The following is a 24,688-nucleotide window of genomic DNA, read 5'->3' on the forward strand; positions in this document are numbered from 1 at the left end:
AAATACAACATACTATAAAAACACAGTATTCTGTACAATCTGTTGACCAGGGGCGTTTCATGCAAGGAAAAAGAGGATTAGTGGTTCTTTGTTGTGCTGGTATTTCAAACCTATCAAACATCTATCATGACATGACGGGACCCAGTATCTTTCTTCGTAGTTGGAGTTGGAGTGTTTATGTCAAGTGTGGAAGGTGTTGAGTGATGTGTGTCCCCCCATAGGTGAAGAGATTGGAATGCTAGAGGATATGGAGACTGGAATCTCTGACCTGAACCGAGTTACCTTCCGAATCACAGAGGCCAAGTCTGACGATCCCGCAGATCTGCAGCCTGTTGTCAGTGGCCGACGGTAAGGGAGTGCACTTTGCCCTGCTTGGCACACAGCCGGCATGCAGCGGAAATACAGTACAACCAGGGACGTAACCAGACATTTTCAAATGCCAAGGTCAATTACTGCGTGCTGCTGTACTGTATATTTATAATGCTTCAAACTCTTAAGTCAAAGTCTTAAGTTTGTTGTCATTGATCACTGTCTTGAGGATAAATGAGGGTGGCGTACTGTATATATATATATATATATATGTTGATTATAGATCGATTTTCATCATAAATAAAGTTTATATTTCTGAAAAAAGAATACAGAGGACATGACCTCTGTGTCCTCAATGGTAGTTACGACCATGAGTACAACCAGTTCCTAAGAGGCATGCCACACTTTTGTCACCACAACCTGTCCCCAGAGACTCAGGTCAATATCCCTCTTCCTCAATGACATACCCATTCATATGTGCACCTGAACATGGGCCTTAGCGGTATGGTTGTCAAAAATATCGGCCTTTATCACCCAGTGAGCAGACAGAACATCTTCTGATTGACTGAGCAGGTGTCCATTATTCCCTGAGAACAGGACACCTATGATGTCATGCGGGTGTGCGAGCGTGCATCTAAGCTGCTTCTTTTCCTAACTTTCTGGCGTTCTATTGCATCTGGTTGTCAAGGTGTGCTCTACGCGTGTCCTTACACGCGTCCGATAGAAGCGTGTCTGACTGGCTCACTAGATAAGGTTATCAGGTTAGAGTGCATGGTAGTATTTTTTTCTCTGTGCCTCTCCTCCCACTGACTAATCTGTTTCTTTTTTGTGCCGTGTTCTCTCCATCGGTCTCCTCTTCACCTGCTCCCCCCTTCACCCTCTCCCTGTCCAGACACCACTATAGTGTGGATGTGCCGTTGCCTCAGCAGTCGTTCCAGACAATCCCACCTGAGCTGCAGGACGGGAAGCCGCTGCAGATATTCCCAGTGCTCTTCAACGTTGGTATCAACGAACAACAGACCATCGCTGAGAGGTACAGTATGCCAGAGGTCAAAAACTATTACACGTGCAGTACATGTATATATACAGTGCCATGCGTATGTTTTCCCCCCTTACTGATTTTTTACTTTTTTGCACATTTTGCACACTTAGCATTTTTGGATCACCAAACAAATGTAAACATAAAACAAGGATGACTCAAGCAAACATAAAATACAGTTTTTTAGTGATTATTTCATTTTTTGAAGAGAATAATGCCATACAAACTGCATCCTGTCCCATCCCCCCATTCTGATACAGGTTTGGTGACATATCCTTACAAGAGAGAATAAACCAGAAGAACTTTGAAATCTTAGATGGTTACTTCAAAACACTGAATGACAAAGTGCCATCAGAATGTAAGTGCATTCATTTTTCTGTAATTTGTAAGTACAAGCCATGTTTAACTCCCTGTGCAAGAAGCCTGGTCAGGGCAGGACAACATTTCACAAGAGGCAACAAAGTTTATCAGTTTAGCATGTGATGAAATACATTTGACAATGTATTATGTGTCACATAATGATACATTCTCTGATATGATAAACTGATGCTGTGCCCCCTCTGAAAACTGATGAATGAAGGAAGCGAAGGACAGCACTCTTCAGATTATTCTCTGTTTTTTTTTTCACCTTGGGCGAATAAACAGAGAAAAAAGAGTGCTGTCCTTCGCTTCCTTCCTTCATCAACATATTATGTGGGATTGAGCACCCAGTTATAATCTGTATTAAATAGTATATAGGCGATAGTGTGAGCGTGTCTCCTTTACTTCAACCTCTGAGAACTGCCTATAAAGTCAGACATGTCTGCTACTATGTAGCAGCATCTATCAAAGATAAACAATGTAGTGAAGTAGTAAGATGCAATGCCCTGGAGAGAAGGTAACGATTGATATGTACTGTGTGTGCCCCTGCCCAGGCCTGCCCTGCTTTCAGACACAGATGGATGTTAAAGAATTGCTTGAAACCCTTGGCCAGAACGTTGTTATTAAAAAGAGGAAGAATGTGGAGATTCTCTGGCTCGCTGGAACGGTAAGATTTGTCCAAGTCCCATTTTGTTGATTTGTGCGTGTGCGTGTGCGTGTGCGTGTGCGTGTGTGTCTGTGTCTGTGTTTAATGTGCCCATAAAAAACACAAACATACAACGTTTAAAACAGTTTACGACAGGATGTTTCTTTGTTTAACCATAACCCAATCTCAGAACTATCTACACATAAACACATCCAAAAGAATGAATCAACAAGACTTAACTTTCAAGTTTCAGTATGAAAGCAATTCCACAACTGGATCAGTGGTACCGGAAAAATCACATAATGAAACTGCATGAAATTATGACCAATAAAACCTTTTGTTTGGTAGTGACAAATTAGAACAGTTTGCTCTTGTGTAGCAAGATGTGGGGTTGAACATTCCTTCCATGTTTAGCATGATTGTTGCATTATGTGACTAAAGGAGAGCACCCTGAGAGCTTGTCCCTTTAGTTTTGTGGGAAAAGTTTGCACACTCCATTGGATTTTTTCTTCTTGAAGTTATTTTTTCTTTTTATTCGCTGGCAAGCATGATGTTTCGACCTCTTCTTCGAGAGGATGAAAAAATAAAGAAGAAGAAGAAGAAAAAAAAAAACATATAGAAGAAAAAATCCAAAGGAGTGTGCAAACTTTTTTCCACAAAATGTTACTTTTGTTCAGCACCAGGGATTGTGCCCAACTAATTCAACAAGCTTGTCACTTTAGCCCACCACAAAGCTCCAGCCAATCACTCCACACTGCCTGATCGACTGTGTCAGAAGTGGCAATCAGATAGTGGCAATTCCAGTCCATTCCGAATCCTATCCTGAATTATTTCCACTTCACTGTTTCATCTTTTACACAGGGCCTTTTCCATTTCATTTGGCTTTCTGAATCTAATACCCTTAAGTGATTGTGTGTGGCTGAACAAATTCTCTGATCACAATCCTGCATCGATTTACCCCGTCAAAGAAAATGTGTAGAACATATCCACCTTGTCATGGCGGAATCCCTAACAAATAAGGATCTGGATGATTGTTTATAGTAGGCCTACCATTTTGATAGCTTCACACACTCATTTACCTTTAACATTTAAAGGTGCACTGTGTAATATTTTTAGTAGTTTATTTCCACAATTCATGCTGCCCATTTAAAAATGTTACCTTTTTCATAAATACTACCATCAAATTCGAAGTATTCATTATGACTGGGAAAATTGTACTTTTCAAACATGAAAAGGGGGGATCTTCTCCATTGTTTGCCATTTTAAATTTGCAAAAATAGATATTTTAGCTGCAAAACTTACTGTACTTTGGTCATACCATTAAATAATAGTTCATTACCTTTAGAAATGTTCATGAAAAGATTACATTTGGCAGTAGACAGCACAGTTTCAATGAGCTGCATAGTTGCAATACCTACTCTGGCCACCATCCTACACAGTGCACCTTTTAAATAACACATATAATATGTATAATATTTTCTTAACAGGCATGCATGGAAATTATATTTCATAATGACAGCTTCTGCATAGCAGCCATTTCAAGTATCACTAAATTCTGCACTTCCACCTTCACGACTCTCCAAGTCTCTTTTTTAGCTGAGGGCGTGATTATACTGTATGTTATAGGACCTACCTTATTAATGCCATACACATTAAAAGATACAGAAGTTTACATGCACAATGCTCTCGAAGTGGAGATAATGAGCATCCAGTTTTGGGAAGAAAGTAACACTGAACTGAAACTAAAAGAATCCTTCAGATGTCTAACTAAAGCTGTTTATAAGACGTGTACTCTAGTAAGGTAAATACACTGCAATATGAGCTATTTCATTTTTTTAAAGTATTTTTGGGGGGGCTTTTTGGGCTTTATTATTAAAGGACAGTGTGGGAGTACACAGGAAATGAGAGATATGGGGAGAGAGAGATGGGTCAGGAGGACAGAGAAATGACCCCGGCCGGTCCCCGTGGCCGTGGGCAATGTAAGCCCAAATGTGGGGGCCTTTTCGCGCTGCACCACAGCGTCCCCCCATGAGCTACAGTATTTAATTTCATGAAAGAGCATGTAGGATGCAATATACTGTGTAGCCTACTCTAGCTCTCAAAAATTCAACATGTTTTCTGGAGCAAAAGCTTCTGCAGATACTTGTTAATGGAGGCCTACCTATGCACTGTGGCAATCAGGCTATGACACGATGTAGTCAGTGAAACTAATCCATACAAACATTACATTACATTACATTACATTTGGCAGACGCTTTATAACCAAAGCGACTTTCAAAAGAGGACATAATCATAGCCAACATCACTAGCAAATACAAAGTGCACAGGAAAGATAAAGAACAACAAGTGCAGACGTAAACAAGGACAAACAGGACATGATGAGAAGCTCACACTTGGGAATATCACAATCGATTATCATTTTTCCTGTGGTGGATTTAGTGATTACCTTGCCTCCCCTCCCGTACCCGTCCCCCCCAGCCCATATGAAGCTAATCTTTCATAGTCCAGGGTTCATGTCCTCCAGTGCGTGCAAGAGGAAAATGGTTGACATTCTTGAATGTCACTTGAATGACTGCAGGAAGAAGGATTCAGTATAACGATTTAGATGAGGCTGCCTTAGTCACTGCCTAGTTGAAAAGACCTCCTAGACTTGGAGTCACCTAAAGTTTGTTGAGAGCATCTTGTTCCTGTTTATGTAGTCCGTGTGTTAATATTCCTCACGCAAGTAGCACTCTCCTCCTCCTCCCAGATCTGCCGACGACTGAACGGCATTCGCTTCACCAGCTGCAAAAGTGCCAAAGACCGGACGTCCATGTCTGTCACACTGGAGCAGTGTGCCCTGCTACGGGACGAACACCAGCTCAGCAAAGACTACTTCATCCGGGCCCTGGACTGCATGCGAAGGTAAGAGTTCTTGTCACCTGCCTCGTCTGCCCCATAGCCGACCCATACCAACACAATCAACACCATCGCCCTCTCCCCCTGTCTGCAGTGCTCCTTCAGTCTCCACCTCATTGGCCCTGCACATACTGTACACCTCATCTCCGGTTGTGTCTGCCCCCCCCCCCCCCCCCCCTAAGTTCAGAGGGCGTTACTGCACGTAGAACCCATCTACATGTGCACATGTGTACATGCAATTACACACGTGCATACAAAGACACACACAGACACAGACACAGACACAGACACAGACAGACACACACAGACACACACACACACACACACACACACACACACACACACACACACACACACACACACACACACACACACACAATGTTGGTCTTCTTTAGTTCTCACATGGTAAAGCTGAGGTATAACTCAACACATACATACAGTTGCCACTCTGAGGAGAGACTCTGAAAAATATGCTTGTGCATTGAAACACATGTCATTTTTAGGCACCAAAATAAATGAAACATTTCAAATGCGTGCTAAGTGCTCCGCTTATCCCTGGGTCTAGTCAGAGGAGGATCTAGCCATTTTGGGGCCCTAGGCGAAATATAAACATGGGGCCCTCAAAAGTCATTATTTAAACACGTCAACAATTGGCATGGAAGGAGCGAGGGTGCATTTTTACGAGAGACAAATTATGATCAGGCCTACTTTTTTTGGTGTGTTCATCGCGACTGGTTCGGGACAGTTGGGGCCCCTATGGAGGGCAGATTTGGTCGGGGCCCAAGGCAATAGCCTAGGTTTGCCTAAGGCCGGCCTGAGGTTCTGATTCTGTAGTCCTCGGCCGAGATCACCAGATAGGCTTGAGTGCAGACAGCCCTCTCTTTCTTAGTGTGTTGAGGCCTCTGTGTTCTGGGACCTGTTACAGCATGTGAATGCAGAAAAAGTCCTACGTCTTAATGGATTGTTTGTCAAAATTGAGACTAGCAGCAAACTTTATAGAACACAAAGTGTATTGCATTATTTAATAATATTGGGTTTTCAATCCAGACTGTTTCTAAATGTAAAGCAATGAAGGACAATCATGTTACATTTAAGGCAGAATCATCAGTAATTAACATACTGGCTTTTTACTTACACTCTTTAGGCCCATGCTGTTGTGCAACAATATATCATATTTCTCTCTCTCTTACTGTCTGCTGTCAGTCATTGTAGACAGTGCACACTTCAGATTACACTGATAGGCATGCAATGCCGCGCCCTCAAGACAGGGCACGCACTTAACCTCAATACCTTAATAAAACGCATACTTTCACCTCCTTGAAAGCCAGAAATCTTGCTTCATTAACCTGATGCATCTGATGCGTCATGCCTGCCTTATTGCCTTACCACCACCATAGAATATGAGTAACTGATACTACCAAGGCCACAACGATTCCATACTTGCCCAAGTCTGCAATCAAGCTTGAAGCATTCATACCAGAGAGTTCAAAGAGTATAATATCATACACAGTCTCTCTGATTCATGCTGTACGGTACACATTACCTGGCTGAGAAAAGTTACTGTCAATGACATTCAGTTATCCTTCAAGAATATTCAGTGCATTAAAAGCTGATCACTAATAAATAGTCATTAGTAGGACATAGTCAGACCATAAGATTTTTTCTTTTTAAAATATTTGTTTTGATGTTTTATGACTTTATTTGACTGGAGAGTTTGAGAGGTAGACAGGAAGCGAATAGGGAGAGAGATGGGGAGGGATCTGCAAATGCCGGGAATTGAGCCCGGGTCGGCCAGACCATAAGATTTATGAATGTATCTCTATGAGTTTATGTAAACAGTTTATGTAGAAAGCACAGCATCCCAGTCCTTTCAAAGATCTGTCATACTTAACTTACAACTTCGGCTTAAGTGCTACTTAACGGTTTTTGGGAAATGCTGCCCTGAGCAGGGCTGAGCAGGGGTCCGTATCTCGAAAGCGTCTTTGCTAACGACGGTAGCTACGTCCTTCGTAAGAGCGACTCAACTCTCTCTCGACAGTGACGCTCACCACTAAATGCAAGGAAATGGTGAGACAGCCTTAAGACGGTCTTAAGACGGTTAGCAACGACAAGAATCGAGAAACGGACCCCAGGAGTCTGGTGCTGCATGTGTTCATACTCCATAGTCCAAAGTGTCCTCCATAATCACTGCATACATAGCAGCCGTGATTGGTCATCCTGCAACATCTATGTGTCATCTCAGCCAGCTGCCTGCTTTTCTGTCCGTCCGTGTTGTGTGTGCATGTGCATGTGCATTTGTGTGTGCAAGCCTGACTGAAAATGTGTACTAATAATGTGTGCGTGTGTGTGAATGTGTGTGTGTCTGTCTTTCTGTCTGTCTGTCCGTACGGATGTGTGCATCACTTGTGCGTCCTTGAATGCATGCTTATCTGTGTGTGTGTGTGTGTGTGTGCGTGTGCGTGTGTGCGTGTGCGTGTGCGTGTGCGCGCGTGTGTATGTGTGTGTGTGTGCGTGCGTGTGTGTGTGTGTGTGTGTGTGTGTATTTCTTCTTGGCTCGCTTAGCAGTCGGCTGGCCCAGGGAGAAGCAGCTCAGTGGGATGACCCAGAGGCAGGCACAGTAGCCAATCACAAGCCGGCCTCGCGCCACTTCTACCCAATCGCCCTTCTGCTCGTCAGCTCTCACCTGCTGGTGGTGTGGCTGATCTTAAGTCTTGTTTTTCTGCTTGCAAAATATCAATAAACAGCTGATAATGCCATAACGTCATCTGACTCGCCCTGTAATTTCTACCAAGACGCCTGCGTGCCAGATCTGGCTTTGTATCTGTCAGCAGTGAGTGAGTCAATGTTTGGTTGGTTTTCGGTTCTGGACACATCAGCAGAGGGTCTGAGCTTCACTCTCCCTCTGTCACCTGACTTTTCATCACAGGCAGACCCAGGGTCGCAGTCTCTAAGCAAAGAACTCTCTGTCAGATGGAGTTACATGGTAGTGCGTAGCAATGTGCATTCTAAGGGCACCCATGAGTTACAATTCTATAGCGTCTCTCTCTCTCTCTCTCTCTCTCTCAAATACACACACACAGACACACAGACACAGACACAGACACAGACACACACACACACACACACACACACACACACACACACACACACACACACACACACACACACACACACAGGTACACACAGATGTCCAATCTGGTACATGAAACATCAATTGGCCCCACAATAATTTGAAAATATTAAAATGTTTTTTTTTTCTTGGGCAGGATAATAATACTAAAGGTGTTGTCAAGTACATCACACATGGAAAAAAGAAAATCTGCTCCATTTTTATAATTTTTCCCCCTCATTCTTTTCCTCTTCCCCTAACCCCATACTAGAGAGGGATGCCGCATTGAAAATGTCCAAAAGAATATTAAGTGCCGCAAGTATGCATTCAACATCCTGCAGCTGATGGCGTTCCCCAAGTGCTATCGGCCTCCCGAAGGAACATACGGAAAGGTGGACTCCTGATCTATTGGCCCAGAGTGTCATGACGTCCCTGTGCCAATCACCACAGCCTGTTCTTAGCCCTGTGGAGTGGATGTAAATGTTTTAATTGCACCCTTGTTTTTTTGTGTATATATCATTTCCTTTCTGTTTTATGAAAAGATTTATTGTTTTTTTTTAAATTGTTTATATTGTCAATGCCTGTCTCTATTTTATTGTGTTTTTGTACAGTTTGGGGGTTATATGCTTCTGTTCTCTCCCTTCGCAATTTGTTCTGATCCTGGTTTTATTTCACAGTAAATATCTGTCCCAAAATGCCATCTGAGACTCATTTCTTTTTTGTTTTGTCTCACACATGACAGCCCATTCCATGTTCAGTTTAAGAAAACAAAAACAAAAAGTACAAGTGCAGATAATCCCTCTTTCTTTCACTCACTCTCTCTCTCTCTCTCTCACTTTCTCTTTCATAACAGTTTACTTTGTTGCCATTAGTACAAGTATTAGTCTTCTACTGAACTGTTTCAGATGGTTTTAATAATGATGATAACTCATTGAATATGTTTAGATGGTTTTAATAATGACAATGACTCACTAAATATTAAAAAAAATGTGTTAAGTAGTAAGTTGGTAAGCAGAGCTGGGGTGGGCTGGGATCAAAGAAGCAGCTCAGGAGGAATGGATAACCTACGGCCACTCCAGCCCTGTTGGTAAATTGTTTTGTCCTGTACTTACAACTTTACAGTATAACACATCAAGAGTGATTTGGGTGAAAGGTAAACAATCCTCCCTATCTCAGCATAAGTCTATATAGGAAGCATGTTGTTCTTCAAATAGAGGTGACAAATGCTGGCTTTCATATTTTGAATTTCAACATAATAATTCAGCTGGATTTGAAGAAATATCCAAGTCAAGTTGCTTTGGCCTTGTTCTTTCAATTTATATTGAATTCTTGGCTGGATTTACGGCAGGTTGTGCGTAATTTGCCCACACAAATATGAGTGTTCTCTTGTTATGAGCACATTTCCAAACATCACAATCACAGTGGTTGTGTGGGCAGGACTGCGTGTGGATGTCTGTCCGCAGAGGAAGAACCCACCATAAAGGGTTTACTGAAAAGGGAAGTGAGACAGGGTTTTTTTTTTTTTTTGCTGTCACAGCACAGAATGAACAGAAACGGTGGACCAAACCTATACCATTTCCAAGACAAAGTGGAAATCCATTGGATGTATTCTAACTTTTCAATTGGAGAAACCCAAAAGTGACGCTTCTGGTAAGTCAAGAGATAAGGTGGCTAGATGTGTTTTCTGTTTTATGAAATAGTCAGGCTGTATTGACAAGATCTTTTAGTAACAGTTGCTCCAGTTCTCCTCAAAGCTGCTAGAGTTGTCTGCATTTATGAAAAGGGCACAGTAATAGTGTTCTATTGAAAATAACATGATAGCTGACCAAGTTCACTCCATCAAACAGGACAGCTATGGACATCTTAGAATCATGGTGTACAGACGACCAGTTGGAGATCCAGGAGGAAGTTCTAGAACGCCAAAGGTCCTTTCTGTGCCAGAAGCTTGTGGTGGAACGCCACTTGGACTTCTTTCGCTCACAGCACATCCTGAGTCGAGAAGATGCTGAGGACATCTGTGGTTATGCTAGCACTGCAAGGAGGGCGGGTCGAATGTTGGACCTCATTGCGAAGGTGCCCCAGGGCCTGGGCTCCCTGGTCGCATCAATCCGCAGAGGGCGTACCCAAGATTTTGTGGCAGAGAAGATTATCCATGTGCTAGAAGCTGTGCTGAGAGAAAGGGGATCAGCAGAGAAACGGGAAGGCCAAGAAGAGGGGTCTGCAACAGCTTCTCCTTGCTGCTCCATGCTGGCCCCCAGTCATGTGATGTCAGAATCACCCAGCAGTTTGTCATCTCTGGCACAACCCTGCTACTTATCTGCTGCCCCATCCTGTATGTCAGATAGATGTTATACAGCTGAGACGTTTTGAAGGGGCAGAATGATGAATATTACTCTAGGATAGATTTATTTTCTGGGGGGACTGAGCTGGCTGGGTCATTAAGTGATGTCAATTGTGCGAGTGTCATGAAGTAGCAGTCAAGAAGAGTCAGCCTGTCTCTCCTTGATTCCTGCTGCTACACACTGTAGCATGCAACTGTAATATTTTTTTTAAGTCAATACCAGCATGTTTAGCTTGCTGATTTCTCTCAGGTCATTAAATAAAAAATGTTGGTCAATCGTCCAAGTTGAGAACACTTTTTATGTCAAATTATTGCTTGTGTTGGCAATTCAGCTGGTTAAGTGTATGTGTTGTGTTTACTTATTAATTTATTTGGTTAAGTGCATATCATGCTGTGTTGACATACTGTAAGTCAATGCAGAAAATGTACAGAAAATATGTTGCATTTCACAAACATGTGTTCCAGCAACGTGTCTCCCTTTGAAAACGTACAACTATAGTTTGGTTTAGTTTAGTTTAATGTTTAATCGACAGGGACATTGCACAACATACAAATGAGCCAGATTTTAGCCACAAGGCTAATAATTTTCATCTATAGTCCCTGCACAGGAATAGGTGATAAATTAGAAGAAGGTGTATTAGAATAAAACACTCTATTCTGTAACACTGGAATAGAAGGATCAGATTTAGAACTTCAGAACTTTATTTGAAGTAGGTAAGGTCAGACTGCTCTTTTCCCAACTACATTTCATTTCCATATTCTCCTCATTTAGAATTTATTCTGAGTCTTCTGAATAGATCACATTCTTTCCATTACTTAAATGAGTTAAGGTTAGGCCAATTCACGGTCGGGTAAGATGACAACTCGCAATACAGTACATTCTGGTTAACATGTGCACAACATGACCTGGATGGGACTGATTTCATATTCAACTTAAAGAACCAGAGAAAACAAAGAGTTTGAAAACACCTCTCACACCTCCTCTCCTCTCCTGGGTGAAAAAAATAAAAAGTTCACATAACATTGTTAAGGAAAGCAAGCATACCTGTTCATTTTATTCAGATACTTGTATACATACATAGGTGAAATATCATCCACTTCATTGCAGACGACAAGCATACACCATGAGACCAGTCCTATTTCATCATATCTGTACATAGTACAGTGTCTCCTGCTGTTCTTAAATCATTTTCACTGCATGCGTTTTGTGTTCTTGTTTGCATTTTGCTTTTTTTCTTGCTTCGCTTTTTCACACTAATGATGGAACTGACAGAGGGCTATTACCATTAAGACAGAGATACACTAACTAATACCAGTTGAAAATAACTGTATCAGAATATAATGACCGAATAAGCAGTATAATCAGATGTAAAGGTCAAACTAAAGGCCAAACTACACTCCTGAGAGAGAGAAAGAGAGAGAGAGAGAGAGAGAGAGAGACCAGTCATGGCAACAGCTGCTGTTAAAACCGCAATCATAAGGCCACATAATAGTTAAGTGCAGCCGTGTCATCAGTCACTGTGCTGAGCCTGCATCTCAACAACTCAATACATAATTTAAAAAAACATAAACCTTGTTACAAACATAAAACTAAAACATGAATCTTGCTACATAAGACACATCATTATGATTGGAGGCCACAAAGTTGGCTGAGGCATAATCATCTTCTTTGGTGCGACCCAGCACCAACCTAGCCTGATTATAATGACTTTCAAATCTCTTCGAGACTTGGTCTGACCAAGACCATAACAACTATCGTTCTCAAACGGCATGGTCACTGCATGGACGGATTCCAAGGGTGCATTTCTCGAAAGTGTAGTTGCTAACTACGGTAGCTACTTTGTTAGTTGCAATGCAATTTCCCATTGGCAACTACCCAAGTTGCTAACTGCTAACAACTATGCTTTCAAGAAACGTAGCCCTAGGTAGCACCAATCCACTATGCAAAAAAAATATATTTTCTGCCATCTATTTACTGGGCTACAACCTGATGTCAGTTGGTGATGGATCAGTGTTTGATATATTTGATGAGAGCCGGCATGCGATCCCTCATTGATTTATTAACACAAAGCTAGCTATCTATGGCAGCCAACTATGGCAGGAACTTTTGTCTATAGTAGTTCCCTGACCTCTGCCTTTTAAGCACCTCTCATCGCAAAACAAGCTCTACATCCAGATATTAACACATTGAATACCGGCGGTGCTCACGGAATTATGTCGTAGAATACCAGCGTTCTAAGCCCTTTTTTGACGTTTTATTGTAGACTCACAGCTTATTATGTGATAGGGCCACTGAAATATGTTATGACTCGTTCGAAAGTGGAGACGCTGCCCTCTTAGTAGGTGAAAACTGTGTGTCTCTACGAGCTTTTATTGCCGAGTAAACCCACGCTAAACCGAAGCGGGTATCCATGGAATTCAGCTACAATCGGAGATATTGATGTTTTTGTGAAGGGTGCGCTTCTTCAGAATGTGACGAGTTTGAAAGGGGATGAGTTGGTTTTAATCACAATTTGGTGCAAGGTTAGCTCTGACACACATCTTCCTGCTCGTCAAGACACACCTCCTGCTCTAAACCACTACGACACCGGCAATCAATGCCCTTCGAAATCCACGTTTTTCACACAGACTGAACACAAGCTCTTTGCACACATGCAGAAGGTCGGACATTTGCTAAAATAGTTCCCGATGACTCCCGAAATAATAGCCCAACATTGACAACAAATGCCAATGATATGATGCTTAGATGTAGCCCATCCGATCCATATGTAGCCATCTATGCTAGCTTCTGGCTTTTCACATACAGGAAGACAGTTCAACATGGGGGTGAATAATCAAATAAACTTATCTGGTTGGCGATCAAACTTCCAAATCGGAGCGCATTACTCCAATTACAATTCGGGTGCCATTTTGATCCAAGGATCTGGTAAAAGTTCTAGGTAGCAAGCCCAGAAAGTTCAAGATACTCCTGGCACGATATACAATGGTCTCTGTGTTTACCTATTGCGTGAAGTCAGACACAATACACGCTACCGATCGTAGGCTACTAGGGAAACAACAACATAGCACGATTCACGAATACGGCAGCACACCTCCTGCTCTGTCACACTACGACACCAGCAATCGATGCCCTTTGAAATCCCCGTTTTTCACGTGGACTGAACACAAACTCTTTGCACACATGCAGAGGGTGAGACATTTGCTAAAATAGCTCCCGATGACTCCCGAAATAATAGCCCAACATTGACAACAAATCCAAATGATATGATGCTTAGATGTAGCCTAGCCCATCCGATCCGAATCATATGCGGTGGCAGATGGACACTCCCAACTGAGATCGCTCCCGGACGTGTAGTCCCAGGTGTTTCTATCACTCCCGGACGTGTAATCCCACCCGATTATATTTCACGTATTATCATACACTGCCACATACAAGCAATTTAAGGTTAGGTTTAGGGTTAGGTTAGGGTTAGAAACAAAAAACTAACATCAAAAAGATAACTAGCTCCGTTATATGGCGGTGGGATCGATAGTCTGGCTAGTGGGGGCGAGCCGACATGGGAGCGTCCTGCGTTGGGAGCGACAATCAGGGAATCATGATATGTAGCCATGCTAGCTTCTGGCTTCTCACATACAGGAAGACACAGAAACTTATCTTTTTGGCGATCAAACGTCGAAATCGGAGCGCATTACTCCAATCACATATCGGGTGCCATTTGGATCCAAGGATCTGGTAAAGGTCTAGCAAGTCCAGAAAGTTCAAGATACTCCAGGCACGATATACAATGGTGTTTACCTATTGCGTGAAGTCAGAGACAACACATGCTACAGTGACCGTACTAGGGAAATCAATGCAGGCAGCGCGATAGGCGACATGGGTTGGCATCCAGACATCTTGGTAAGTTAAATTAAAATATCCAAATCATAACACTCAAACATCATAACAATCAAACAACTTTGGACTGCAAATGTTGTCATTTATGTCCATCACAGAGCTACCAAAATCACATATATTGTCCATTGAAGGGTGTAGATTCAAAATATGATATTTAAATGCAAAAACGTATTTTTACGTTTTGGTATACAACGCATGGGCGTGAAAAACGCATTATTACGTCGTCGGTACTCAATGTGTTAAGGCTGTCAAGATATTGGATCGAACCAAGAAATCGCGATACTCAAAGTCCCGATACATGTATCGTGATGTAGGGAGGCAGTATCGTGATAACGCCCTTTCAAAGTTTTGCTAAACTTCAGTCCAGGAAACAACTGCTGTATAGGATTCAATGTGATAGCTACATTTCAGAAATTGTGAGGTGTATCGAACCGTAGGTCAAAAATCGTGATACGAACTGAATCGTGAGTTGAGTGTATTGTTACAGCCCTACCAGCTATGATTAGGCCATGCTGCCATGGTGGTGGAGGAGGAGGAGCCTTCCTCTTTATCATGAGATGCCAAACGATTGCCCCCAAACCCAGATATTTACACAACCAAATCATTGTAATCCAGTGATAACATATTGAGCTGCATGATAATGCTGATAGTGTACAAATATGCAAAAATGAAAATTGAAACAATAAATAAAAGCAATACCCTTATGATGACCTGCAACTGAATAAGAATGTCCACATTAACACACTTTCTACTTTTCTACAATTTGTACACCTAAGCAAGTGTAATACATGAGAAGTCTGCTACATGATTGAAATAAATAGAATATATTTTGGGTGTAGGTTAGTGGCTGTAGATGAATACATAGTCTTTTCACTATAGATGAAGCTGTTGCAACATTAAAGCAGCAGATAAATAATTTAGTTTTACCTTTCATCTGTTCTTTCTGCCATTCTATTAGCCTGGTCATGCTACTTCCAGTTACAAGCTAGCAATTATCGGTAACACTTTACTTGACGCCAGTGTCATAAGCATATCATTACAGTGTCATAATAGTGTCTTTGCCATAACCGAATGTAACTTAAGGCCAACAGTCATAAAATGTTTAGGACATGGACATAATGTTTATGACTTGCGTCATGTATCTGTGTGTCATGACACTATTATGACACTGTAATGACATGCTTATGACACCGGCGTCAAGCAAAGTGTTACCCAATTATCATTGAATCTTATGGCTCCAGCTAGCTGCTGTCAGACTCAGAGAAAGGCTGAAAGTACATGAGAAAGGTAAAACTCAAATCATTTAACGCAAGAGGAATTGTAAAATGAGCTTATTTCCAGAAATGGTACAGAATGGCTTTAAATATAGAATATAGAAAGTAGAAGTTCAGGAGTAACATTATAACGCTTCACATCCTAACCTTTACCCACGATGCACTACCACGTCATTTTTCAAAGAGTCTATCATTTCAGGACCTTTCTAGCACCTACTCTTAGAACCTCATCAGCACAGTGTTGCTTCAAGATACTTCAAATTTAGGAGCTGTTTCCACATAGCAGGATATTTCTAAATGTGGATATTTTCTCCTGGTTACATTGGTTTAGGCCTTCCGTTTCCACGTAAGCAGATTTTTAAAAACCACATATCAAAAATCCTGCTTTAAAAATATCCCAGTTAGGGGACTAAAGTGCACCTTAGGAATCTGCTAAATGTTGCATAAGTAGGCACACTGAAAGCGGAAACATAACATCATGTTTGCCCACTTTGTGCGTTCAAATATGCTACCTTGCTTCCTCCAATTGTGCTTGTTTCCTCGTACCAGTAAGTAATATGTCATGATATCACTGACAACAGTATTATATTTCCATATCTCACAAAAGCTCAAGTCATTTTCTCATTTGCAAACTGAATGGTGGTCAGCAAAAATTGTTGTGGCTAGGCTGACAGCGGGTAAACTGTATTGTTTTCTCCACAGAGGAGGGGCCAGGAGTCGGGGCCAGGCCACAAGCACAAGTGGAGGACGGGAGGTCGCATATTGGAGTGCACCCAGTGCGCAAGACACAAGCCATTGTTTTCCTCGGCATCATCTTAGTTTATATGATCTGGTTTCAGTGCATCCCCATTAGTGCTATCTAAATTCCATTACAGAAACACAAACAAACACACTTACATCTCCGCTCTAATGTGACGTAACGAGTACATGTATTTTGACACTTGTCTTCAAAGTGAAGACATAATATGTATAATATTTTGGCATTCAGATAGTGTTAAATGTTTAAAAAAATAAAACTGTTACATTCTTAAATATAAAAATATATCACATCTTAAAAACACCTTTCATCACAATTTTACAATAATATCTTACATAGTTTTTGTTCATCATAGCTCCTTTTAACAATATGCTAAAAGTAAAACAGTAGCGAGAGTATAGTGACCTCTCTAGTCTCAGTTTCTGGGTTTGAAGCAACTGACAAACTGGTTGGTCGGGAGTGATTCCCAGCGCTGTATGATTTGTCTCAGCGTCGATGAGAACGTAGTAATATTAGCAATAGGTTGAGTCTCACACTGTGAGCAACTTCTGCCGATCTAGGACACAAACAACAAAAGACAGGGATACAGTTTTCGGAATTAAATAGCGTATGTGCTAATACTTCTCATGAAGCGGCACACTATAGTGCAAACAAACATTGATTGTATTGCAGATTCTATTATTTTCTATAGCACGGAAATGAAGGTAGAATAATAATTTAAACTTACACCGTCTTTTATCATTTTAAGCAGTTTTTCCGTGTTCTTTAGATCCTTTCCATCCTCTCCTTGTTCTGCATGGTACACTCGCAGCTCCAGGAGGCAGCACTGCATGAAGAAGCACTCACAGCCTTTCTGAGGGCAACACCAATCGAAGTGTAGATCACAATACAATGCAACCATGCATACATATGGCAGTACCTCTTAAAGGGTAGTGTTCAGCCAATTTCAACATGCAATTGTAATGCTCACACTACACTGGACTTGTCAGTACCTGAGACATTTTTTTTTCATCAGCCTTTTCCGAGAACCTGGTCATTGTAATAATGGCAGAGTTTGCTTACATAAAAAAAAAACACATCAAAAGGTTATGCAACATCAGCAGACAACTAGCAAACAGTGATACCTTTTGATAATATAAAAATATTTGGAGTAGGCCTATGTCATGAAGGTTTTTAATGTAAACAAAATCTGCCCCCTTTAGAATAGCTCAGATCTCAGAACGGGCTGAGCCGAAAAATGCAGCATCACCGGGTACTGACAAGTCCAGGGTAGCATAAGCAATACAACAGCATATTGAAATTGGCTGAGGTGCTCGTTTAATGGTTTCTAGAACATTCATTTAGGTTGGCAATCGATTGAATAATCATTTATGATTTATAAGATGAAATGCAATAAAATGGGCCATTTCCATTATCACTTGATTGCTCTCTCAAAGCAAATCTAACATACAGATAAATCTGAACCCATTTTTGCGTTCACATTTTGTGCCCCACATTATATTATGTTTCATTCAAATACTTTTAGAGGTTTTTATGCCTCTGAGCAACATTCAACAAAAACAACACTTACTTCTCTTGTAATTAAGTCTATATCTGGAGTGTATAACATGACGTCTGAGTCCTGTGAAAGAGGTGTTACATATTTATAGCACATTCATAGACTGGATGTATAATATAAATTATAATTAATTATAAAAGAACACACATGAAAAAGGAAAGCCCGTGGGGTCATTTTATTTGGCCCGCGATGTGTTGGCGACATACACCATTAATAGTAACATGACTTCATTCGTCAGCGTAATATCTTTTGCTCAGACAACAGAATATGCTAAGGCACATTTAAGCTACCTTATACAGTATTTCTGAAAATTGCCTTTACTAGACTATTAAGTGCGTGCTTGCACAATTTTTGCTTAAAAAAATAAATAAAATGTGAATTTGAGTTCGACAACCCTGGGGTGCATTTCTCGAAAGCGTAGTTGCTAACTATGGTAGCTACTTTGTTGGTTGCCATGCAATTTCCCATTGGCAACTATCCAAGTTGCTAACTGCTAACAACTACGCGTTCGAGAAATCCAACCCTGTCCTAGACAGTGTAATCACCATAACAAGTGGGAGTGATGGGCTTACATTAGGCTCTGATGGGATAACTGACTTAATGTCTGCCGCTAAGCCGGAACCCTCAACGCTGGACACCATGGCACTCAGGCAGCTGAAAAGTTAAAAAAAAAAAAAAACATCATTCACTTTTACACATATGGTCAAGAAAGGTATGTTTAATATAAAGTCATTTTCACAACTATGTAATTCTGTTAACCCATTGATGCCTGATGTTGTGTTATTAAAAATCTTTGTTTGTTTTAGATGAATGAACTCTTTCTAATGAAAGTTGGTGGTTTTGGCGTTTAAATGCCTCCTTATTGCATGTTTTTATGTGCTTCAGAAGCTGAGATATTTAGGTTTTTATATCCTGAGGGCAGCTTTTCTTAAAAAGGGCTCAGGCATTTAGCACCTTATTTGCAGGTGCCTTGGGCGTCAATGGGTTAATGGAATAACTATTTTGTAAAGGTTTCTGTGTATTGTGAGTTGTCGAATGGAGTGATGGTGTATATAAAATGTGTCCAGTGTCACTTTGGCGCATATTTGTACACAAACATTCAGTCAATTTTGCTTCAAATACACTGTCTACTTAGGTTGAGCATGCATTCCACAATTACAAAGAGTAAGTTAAGTTCCCCAAGTAGGCCTAAGCATTGGCCTAATTGACAATTCTGGGTCATGTCATGTCACCATTCCGCAGTTGATTTCATAAAACCAGCTAGGAAGGGGGAAACTGTTTCCTGATTTTGTCAATTTTTTAATTTGGCCTTGAACTTGGGACGCACCCTCTGTCACAAATCTGTTGTCTTGTTATGAAGTATTGTGGGTGTAGAGACCTCCATACAAGATACAATATGTAGTTCTTTAATTTGAGGTCTGAAAAGGGCACGCCATTCTAAAACTCTGAGTGTTCTGTGTAGTGTTAGTAGGCTACTGATTGTATCACTGGTTCACCCTTACGAGTGCTTGCCATACAAAAAGCATACACTTTCAAGGTAGCTGTTCTTAGACCTAGGGGCAGAGATCTACAAATTAATGCCCACTTGCATGTGTATAGAGGGCTTGGAATGTGAAATTGAGGAGTAAGGGGAGGAGTATAGAACTATTCAAGATCCCTTCACACATGGCGTTGGAAGAACAGGAAGCATTATATCTGAGCAGGCGGGAGAAGGTAAGGTACAGGTAGGCACTAGTCCCAAACTATTTTTTTAAACACAATATTTTTGGGCAAGTCTACAGTGCTAAGTTTCATGATGGCTCTACCATCAATATGAAGTCTCCCCCTCAACCCTATGAACTTCACTAGTCATCGTCTTGAACATACCTTCTCCAGTGATTTCCATTCGCCTCTAACCTCTACAATAAGCACACTCGAATATCTTGTGTAGGAAGGTCTACCACCCTGGTCTCCAAACAAAGACCCGCGGGCCAATTCCAGCCCGGGCATGGCAAACATTTGGCCCGCCATGAGGTCAGAACAAATGAAAACATTAATGTGTGTGATGTTCAATCATTAAAATGTCAGTGGGTCATATTTCTCTTAAGCATTCACAGAGAGTTAGATCTTATGCTAACAGTCTCATAACAGACATTAACAAGAAGGGAAAACGGAAAAGCAAAAATCTGTTCTCTGTCCATATATCTGACTTGTTTACCAAGTGGGTTGGGGCGTTGTTTTGGCACTCAGCCACACTTGCTCTACATAATTTTGCCGTTGGAGAAAAATAATTGGAGATAACTGGTCTAACACAACTTCATGGTTTCCTTCTCAGAGACCAGGAAAGCCATAGCACCACAAGCAAAGCACAGTATTAGTGCCTCCGAATCACCTATTTAACCTGATAAAAATTTCAAGAGGGAACCGGTACTCTGCAGTAGGGGCTGGCTAGGCCAGAGGAAATGGTCCCCCTATAGCAGACTGCCTTTTCAACCCTGCCTGGTCCTTGCCATATAAATGCCTATACTAAAGTGCCAAAATGATTCGGAATTGGTCATTTCTAGGATAAATGACAACTTCACTGAAGTTGCTGCCAGCCCTCCGTTGAAATATATACAGTGATGGTGATTAATTTCCATATGTTGAGTGCCACTTAAACTAATACATTATGATGTTGTCATGGTGCACGCCATTTATTCAAGTATTATACTATGCTGCTCCTATATTTTTTCGGGGCCCTCATTTCTGGGGCAAACAATTGCATTTTTGACAAATGAAAAAGCTCAACTATACCAGTCAATATATACATTCATTCTAAATCCACTGAATGATGGCAGACATTCCATAGTGCTATTGCAATAATATTCTGATACCAAATGTGTGTTAATGAGGCAGGCTTATTGTGGTACCTCAAAATTAAGAAAGAATTCCAAACCTCACTTCTCAAAGAACAGGCAGGAAAAACAGGTCTGCAGAGGAGGCACAAACTTCTCAAGCCTTTCTGGAAAACATTCAGATAGAGATCATGTCCAGTATCATATCAAGACCGGCACCTGACTCTTATTTCTTTAAATTATCATTGCATGTAAGCAAAGCCTTAAATACAATGCATTTCAACACACTTAGTGCATTACTAAAGACCATATGTCATGTCATAGCATTGTAGTACTATGGTAGTTATCTTTTCAATGACTATTACAGCGTACCACTGGAGGTATGGTGTGCATTAAGGGGCTACCAAACAATTCAATCATAAGCCATGAAGCTCAGAATGAAGTTATACACCAGTCAAACAATGGGAAAGGTCATCCAAAAACACAGTGTTAAGCTACAATTAAATATTACATTAATAGCAGGCTATCCGATAAGTACTCGGCCTTAAATTGTGCCTTTCAAAAGGTATTAGAAATGCATGTGCCTTACTGTCATTTATTAGACAACTTGAAAACAGCTCTTATATGTGGCCCAATTACGGTACATTTAAAACGATGTAGGCCTAAGTCTTACTATGTAGGTCTCACTGAACGGAGAGTCAGCACTGACAAGTAACCCATGAGCTTTGTAGCGCCTTCACAAATTTCATATCAGTACATATCACCCTTCACTCTGCAACTGTAGAGTGCATTACTCAAAATACTTTTAAACAACATTAAACAGTTAACCGTGTGTTTACTGGCCTGGCTTCAAATAATCCAAAAACTTCAATCTAGGTGTACTAGGGTTGTAACCAGAGATGCACCGGATCCAAGATCCGGTTCCGGATCCGGCAGGATAAAAGGGTTTTTCACAGGATCCGGATCCGGTTCCAGGATCCAGGATCCGGTAACCGAGGCTTTTCAGTCAAAATAGTTTGAGCCAACGTGACAAAAAGGGCCCACGTGTGCGAGTAGGCTATGTGTTTCAACCCTTTCGTATAATCCGGTATCCGGTTCCGGATCCGGCAGGATCTTAAGCAGTGGATCCGGTATCCGGTAGGATCCTAAAAATCAGGATCCGGTGCATCTCTAGTTGTAACGATATTGTATCGAACCGAGAAATCCCAATATGCAGTCACGATACTGTGTCGTGATGCAAGGAGGCAGCATTGTGATATGCCCTTTCAAAGTTTTGTTACCCTTCAGTCCAGAAAACAACCACATGATATGATATGATAGTGTTTCCATGCTTCAAATCATCCTTATTATTATAATAATAACCTTTAAAAAATATATTATACGGTAAGCCTCTTCTACCTAACCTATTCCACTTATAAACTACCATAGATTTTATTCATAATTTTATTTCATTATGTTGGCAAATGTAAGAAAAAGCAAATTAATTAATTTAGAAAGTCGTGGGGTGTATCAAACTGTAAGTAAAAAATCGTGATACCAACCGAATAGTGAGTTGGGTGCATCGTTACAAGCCTAATGTGCTCACATGTGCTTACTCCCTTTTAAACAGAAACCAAACATTCAATTCAGTTCAAGCATTATTTCAGCTTGTGAGGAATACATGCAACTATTACTGTAATGTCCTCAAACCAAATCTTTCCCATATGTGACCCCCAAATGCAACCCAAAGCAAACCCAAAACTATGAAACACTTATACGGGTATGATACACTTTTATGGTTATGTTTGATGGGAAAAATTAACAGGTGGTCATTTAAAAGGCATTTAAAGGGGCACAAGGTAGGATGACATCATTGTAATGAAAAAATGCTGTTCAAATAAACTCATTGTGAGAATCTTTTTCATCACGGAATGCCAGAAGTTGATACAAATCTGAATACAGTATGTAAAGCGTTTTTTCGTATGAAAAGTGATTCCCTCGACACTCCTTCGGACTGCTCTGTCAAAAAGTTGCATTCTGGGTTATCTGACAGCGGACCGAGGAAGTGGTAGCAAGAGTCATCGTTCACTCACTAATGAATTGCATAACCATCGGCTGACTGGGGACAGTGATTAATTAAACTTTTAATCCTACCTGGAGCCCCTTTAAGTATAGTAAAACAAGATTTAATTTGGACATGCATCCCAAATACCAAGTAGTTTGGTTAAAGGGGAACTCCACTTTTTTGAACATTAAGGCCATTTTCTGAGTGGTCTACAATGTTTTAGAGTCCCCCTCACCGTTTATTTCATGTTTGCTGCAGTCTCTCTTATTTGGCTGATTTAGAATTTATATCAACCAGCTTTAGAATGGCCGTCTATGGGCACCTGCAACTCTGTTCTTTAAATCACCTTAAACATTTGTTTAGAGTTGCAGGTGCCCATAGACGGCCATTCTAAAGCTGGTTGAGATCAAATCCAAATAAGCCAAATAACAGAGACTGAAGCAAACATTAACTAAACCGTGAGGGGGACTCTAAGACATTGCAGACCACTCAGAAAATGGCCTTAATGTCCAAAAAAGTGGAGTTCTGTAGAGAGAAAAAGACAAGCATTCTGTGACTTGAATATAAAGAGGAATGATGGCACTTAACAGGGTTTAGTGTCATTTCCAATACAAAATTGCAATGACAAATACTACCAATGAACTTTCTCTTTGATTGCAATACAAGTGCCAACTACAATGTCTACAGTAAAAGTCCTAAGTACTAACTTTTAAATGTACTTTTTGAGTACTACTCGCGAAATGGCTGTCTTTCTCCATGTCTGCCTACTTGATCCAATAGGAAAAAAATTCTGCAATGGTTTTCGGTTCTATTTGAACATGACTATGGAGTCCTGTTAATGTTTTTTAAAGTATCTTTTCTGTCTGGGTGTCCGTTTGGAAGAGGAGCTTGGTCCCGCCTCCCTGCCCGCAGCTGAGGCTACTCAAATATCCACGAAACACAACAGGAAAACCTAGGATAAATGTAACTAGTAACGAAGTCTTCCTCTAGAAATGTAAGGAGTAGAAAGTACAATTAATTGTCAAAAAATATAACTAAGTAAAAGTAAAAGTCTGCATTTTTATTTGTAAGTACATATTCCAGAAAAAAACTACTTAAGTACAGTAACGAAGTAAAAATACTTAGTTACGTTCCATCTCTGCTGCCTAACATACTAATTTTCTGGATAGCCTAGATCTGAACATACACAGATTCCAGTGGTGATTCTTTTGTCTTAAGTTTGTCCTAGAATTCAAAAAGCCATTAGAATTCTGCAAAAGGCTTTGACCTTGTCCAAACATCAGCTGCATGGGGTTGAGAGGTGTGGCCAGCAGTCTGTTGAAGCCATGGCCACAATGCAACTTCACCAAAGGCCTGGACTAAAACTGGTCCCTATTAGGCTACGGGCACCAGGACTAATTAAAACATGGGGATAAGGCCCTGCCGTGGCCTAACGGTAGGGCACTGGGTTACTATGCTGGCGACCCGGATTCAAATCCAGCCTTGGTCATTTGCCAATCCTTCCCCATCTCTCTCCCCTCACTTGTCTCTCCATCACAGTCATGTCACAACATAAAGGCACAAAAGCCCTAAAAATAAATAAAACATAACCAGAACAGTAAGGGAATTACCTTATGTATAATATTTGCACATGTACAGGCCAGTA

At 40.9% G+C, this 24,688-nt stretch overlaps 1 protein-coding gene across 12 annotated transcripts in view; it reads left to right on the forward strand.

Moving 5' to 3' along the window:
• Positions 1–9,079, forward strand: part of inpp4b (inositol polyphosphate-4-phosphatase type II B) — a 198,067-nt gene extending 188,988 nt beyond the window's left edge. For 9 of the 12 annotated variants that reach the window (XM_063218659.1, XM_063218652.1, XM_063218651.1 and 6 more), the window contains 6 exons: positions 222–348; positions 1,202–1,342; positions 1,609–1,706; positions 2,263–2,375; positions 5,104–5,258; positions 7,815–8,300. In XM_063218659.1, coding sequence (XP_063074729.1) covers positions 222–348; positions 1,202–1,342; positions 1,609–1,706; positions 2,263–2,375; positions 5,104–5,258; positions 7,815–7,992 — 812 coding nt within the window. In that variant the 3' untranslated portion in view covers positions 7,993–8,300. Of the gene's footprint in view, positions 1–221; positions 349–1,201; positions 1,343–1,608; positions 1,707–2,262; positions 2,376–5,103; positions 5,259–7,814; positions 8,301–8,632 lie in introns of those variants that run through there. The other 3 variants (XM_063218650.1, XM_063218654.1, XM_063218655.1) reach the window with 2 other exon arrangements.
• The last annotated feature ends 15,609 nt before the right edge of the window (positions 9,080–24,688 follow it).

This window comes from Engraulis encrasicolus, chromosome 16 (genome assembly GCF_034702125.1).
Source record: "Engraulis encrasicolus isolate BLACKSEA-1 chromosome 16, IST_EnEncr_1.0, whole genome shotgun sequence".
NCBI classification, from domain to species: domain Eukaryota; kingdom Metazoa; phylum Chordata; class Actinopteri; order Clupeiformes; family Engraulidae; genus Engraulis; species Engraulis encrasicolus.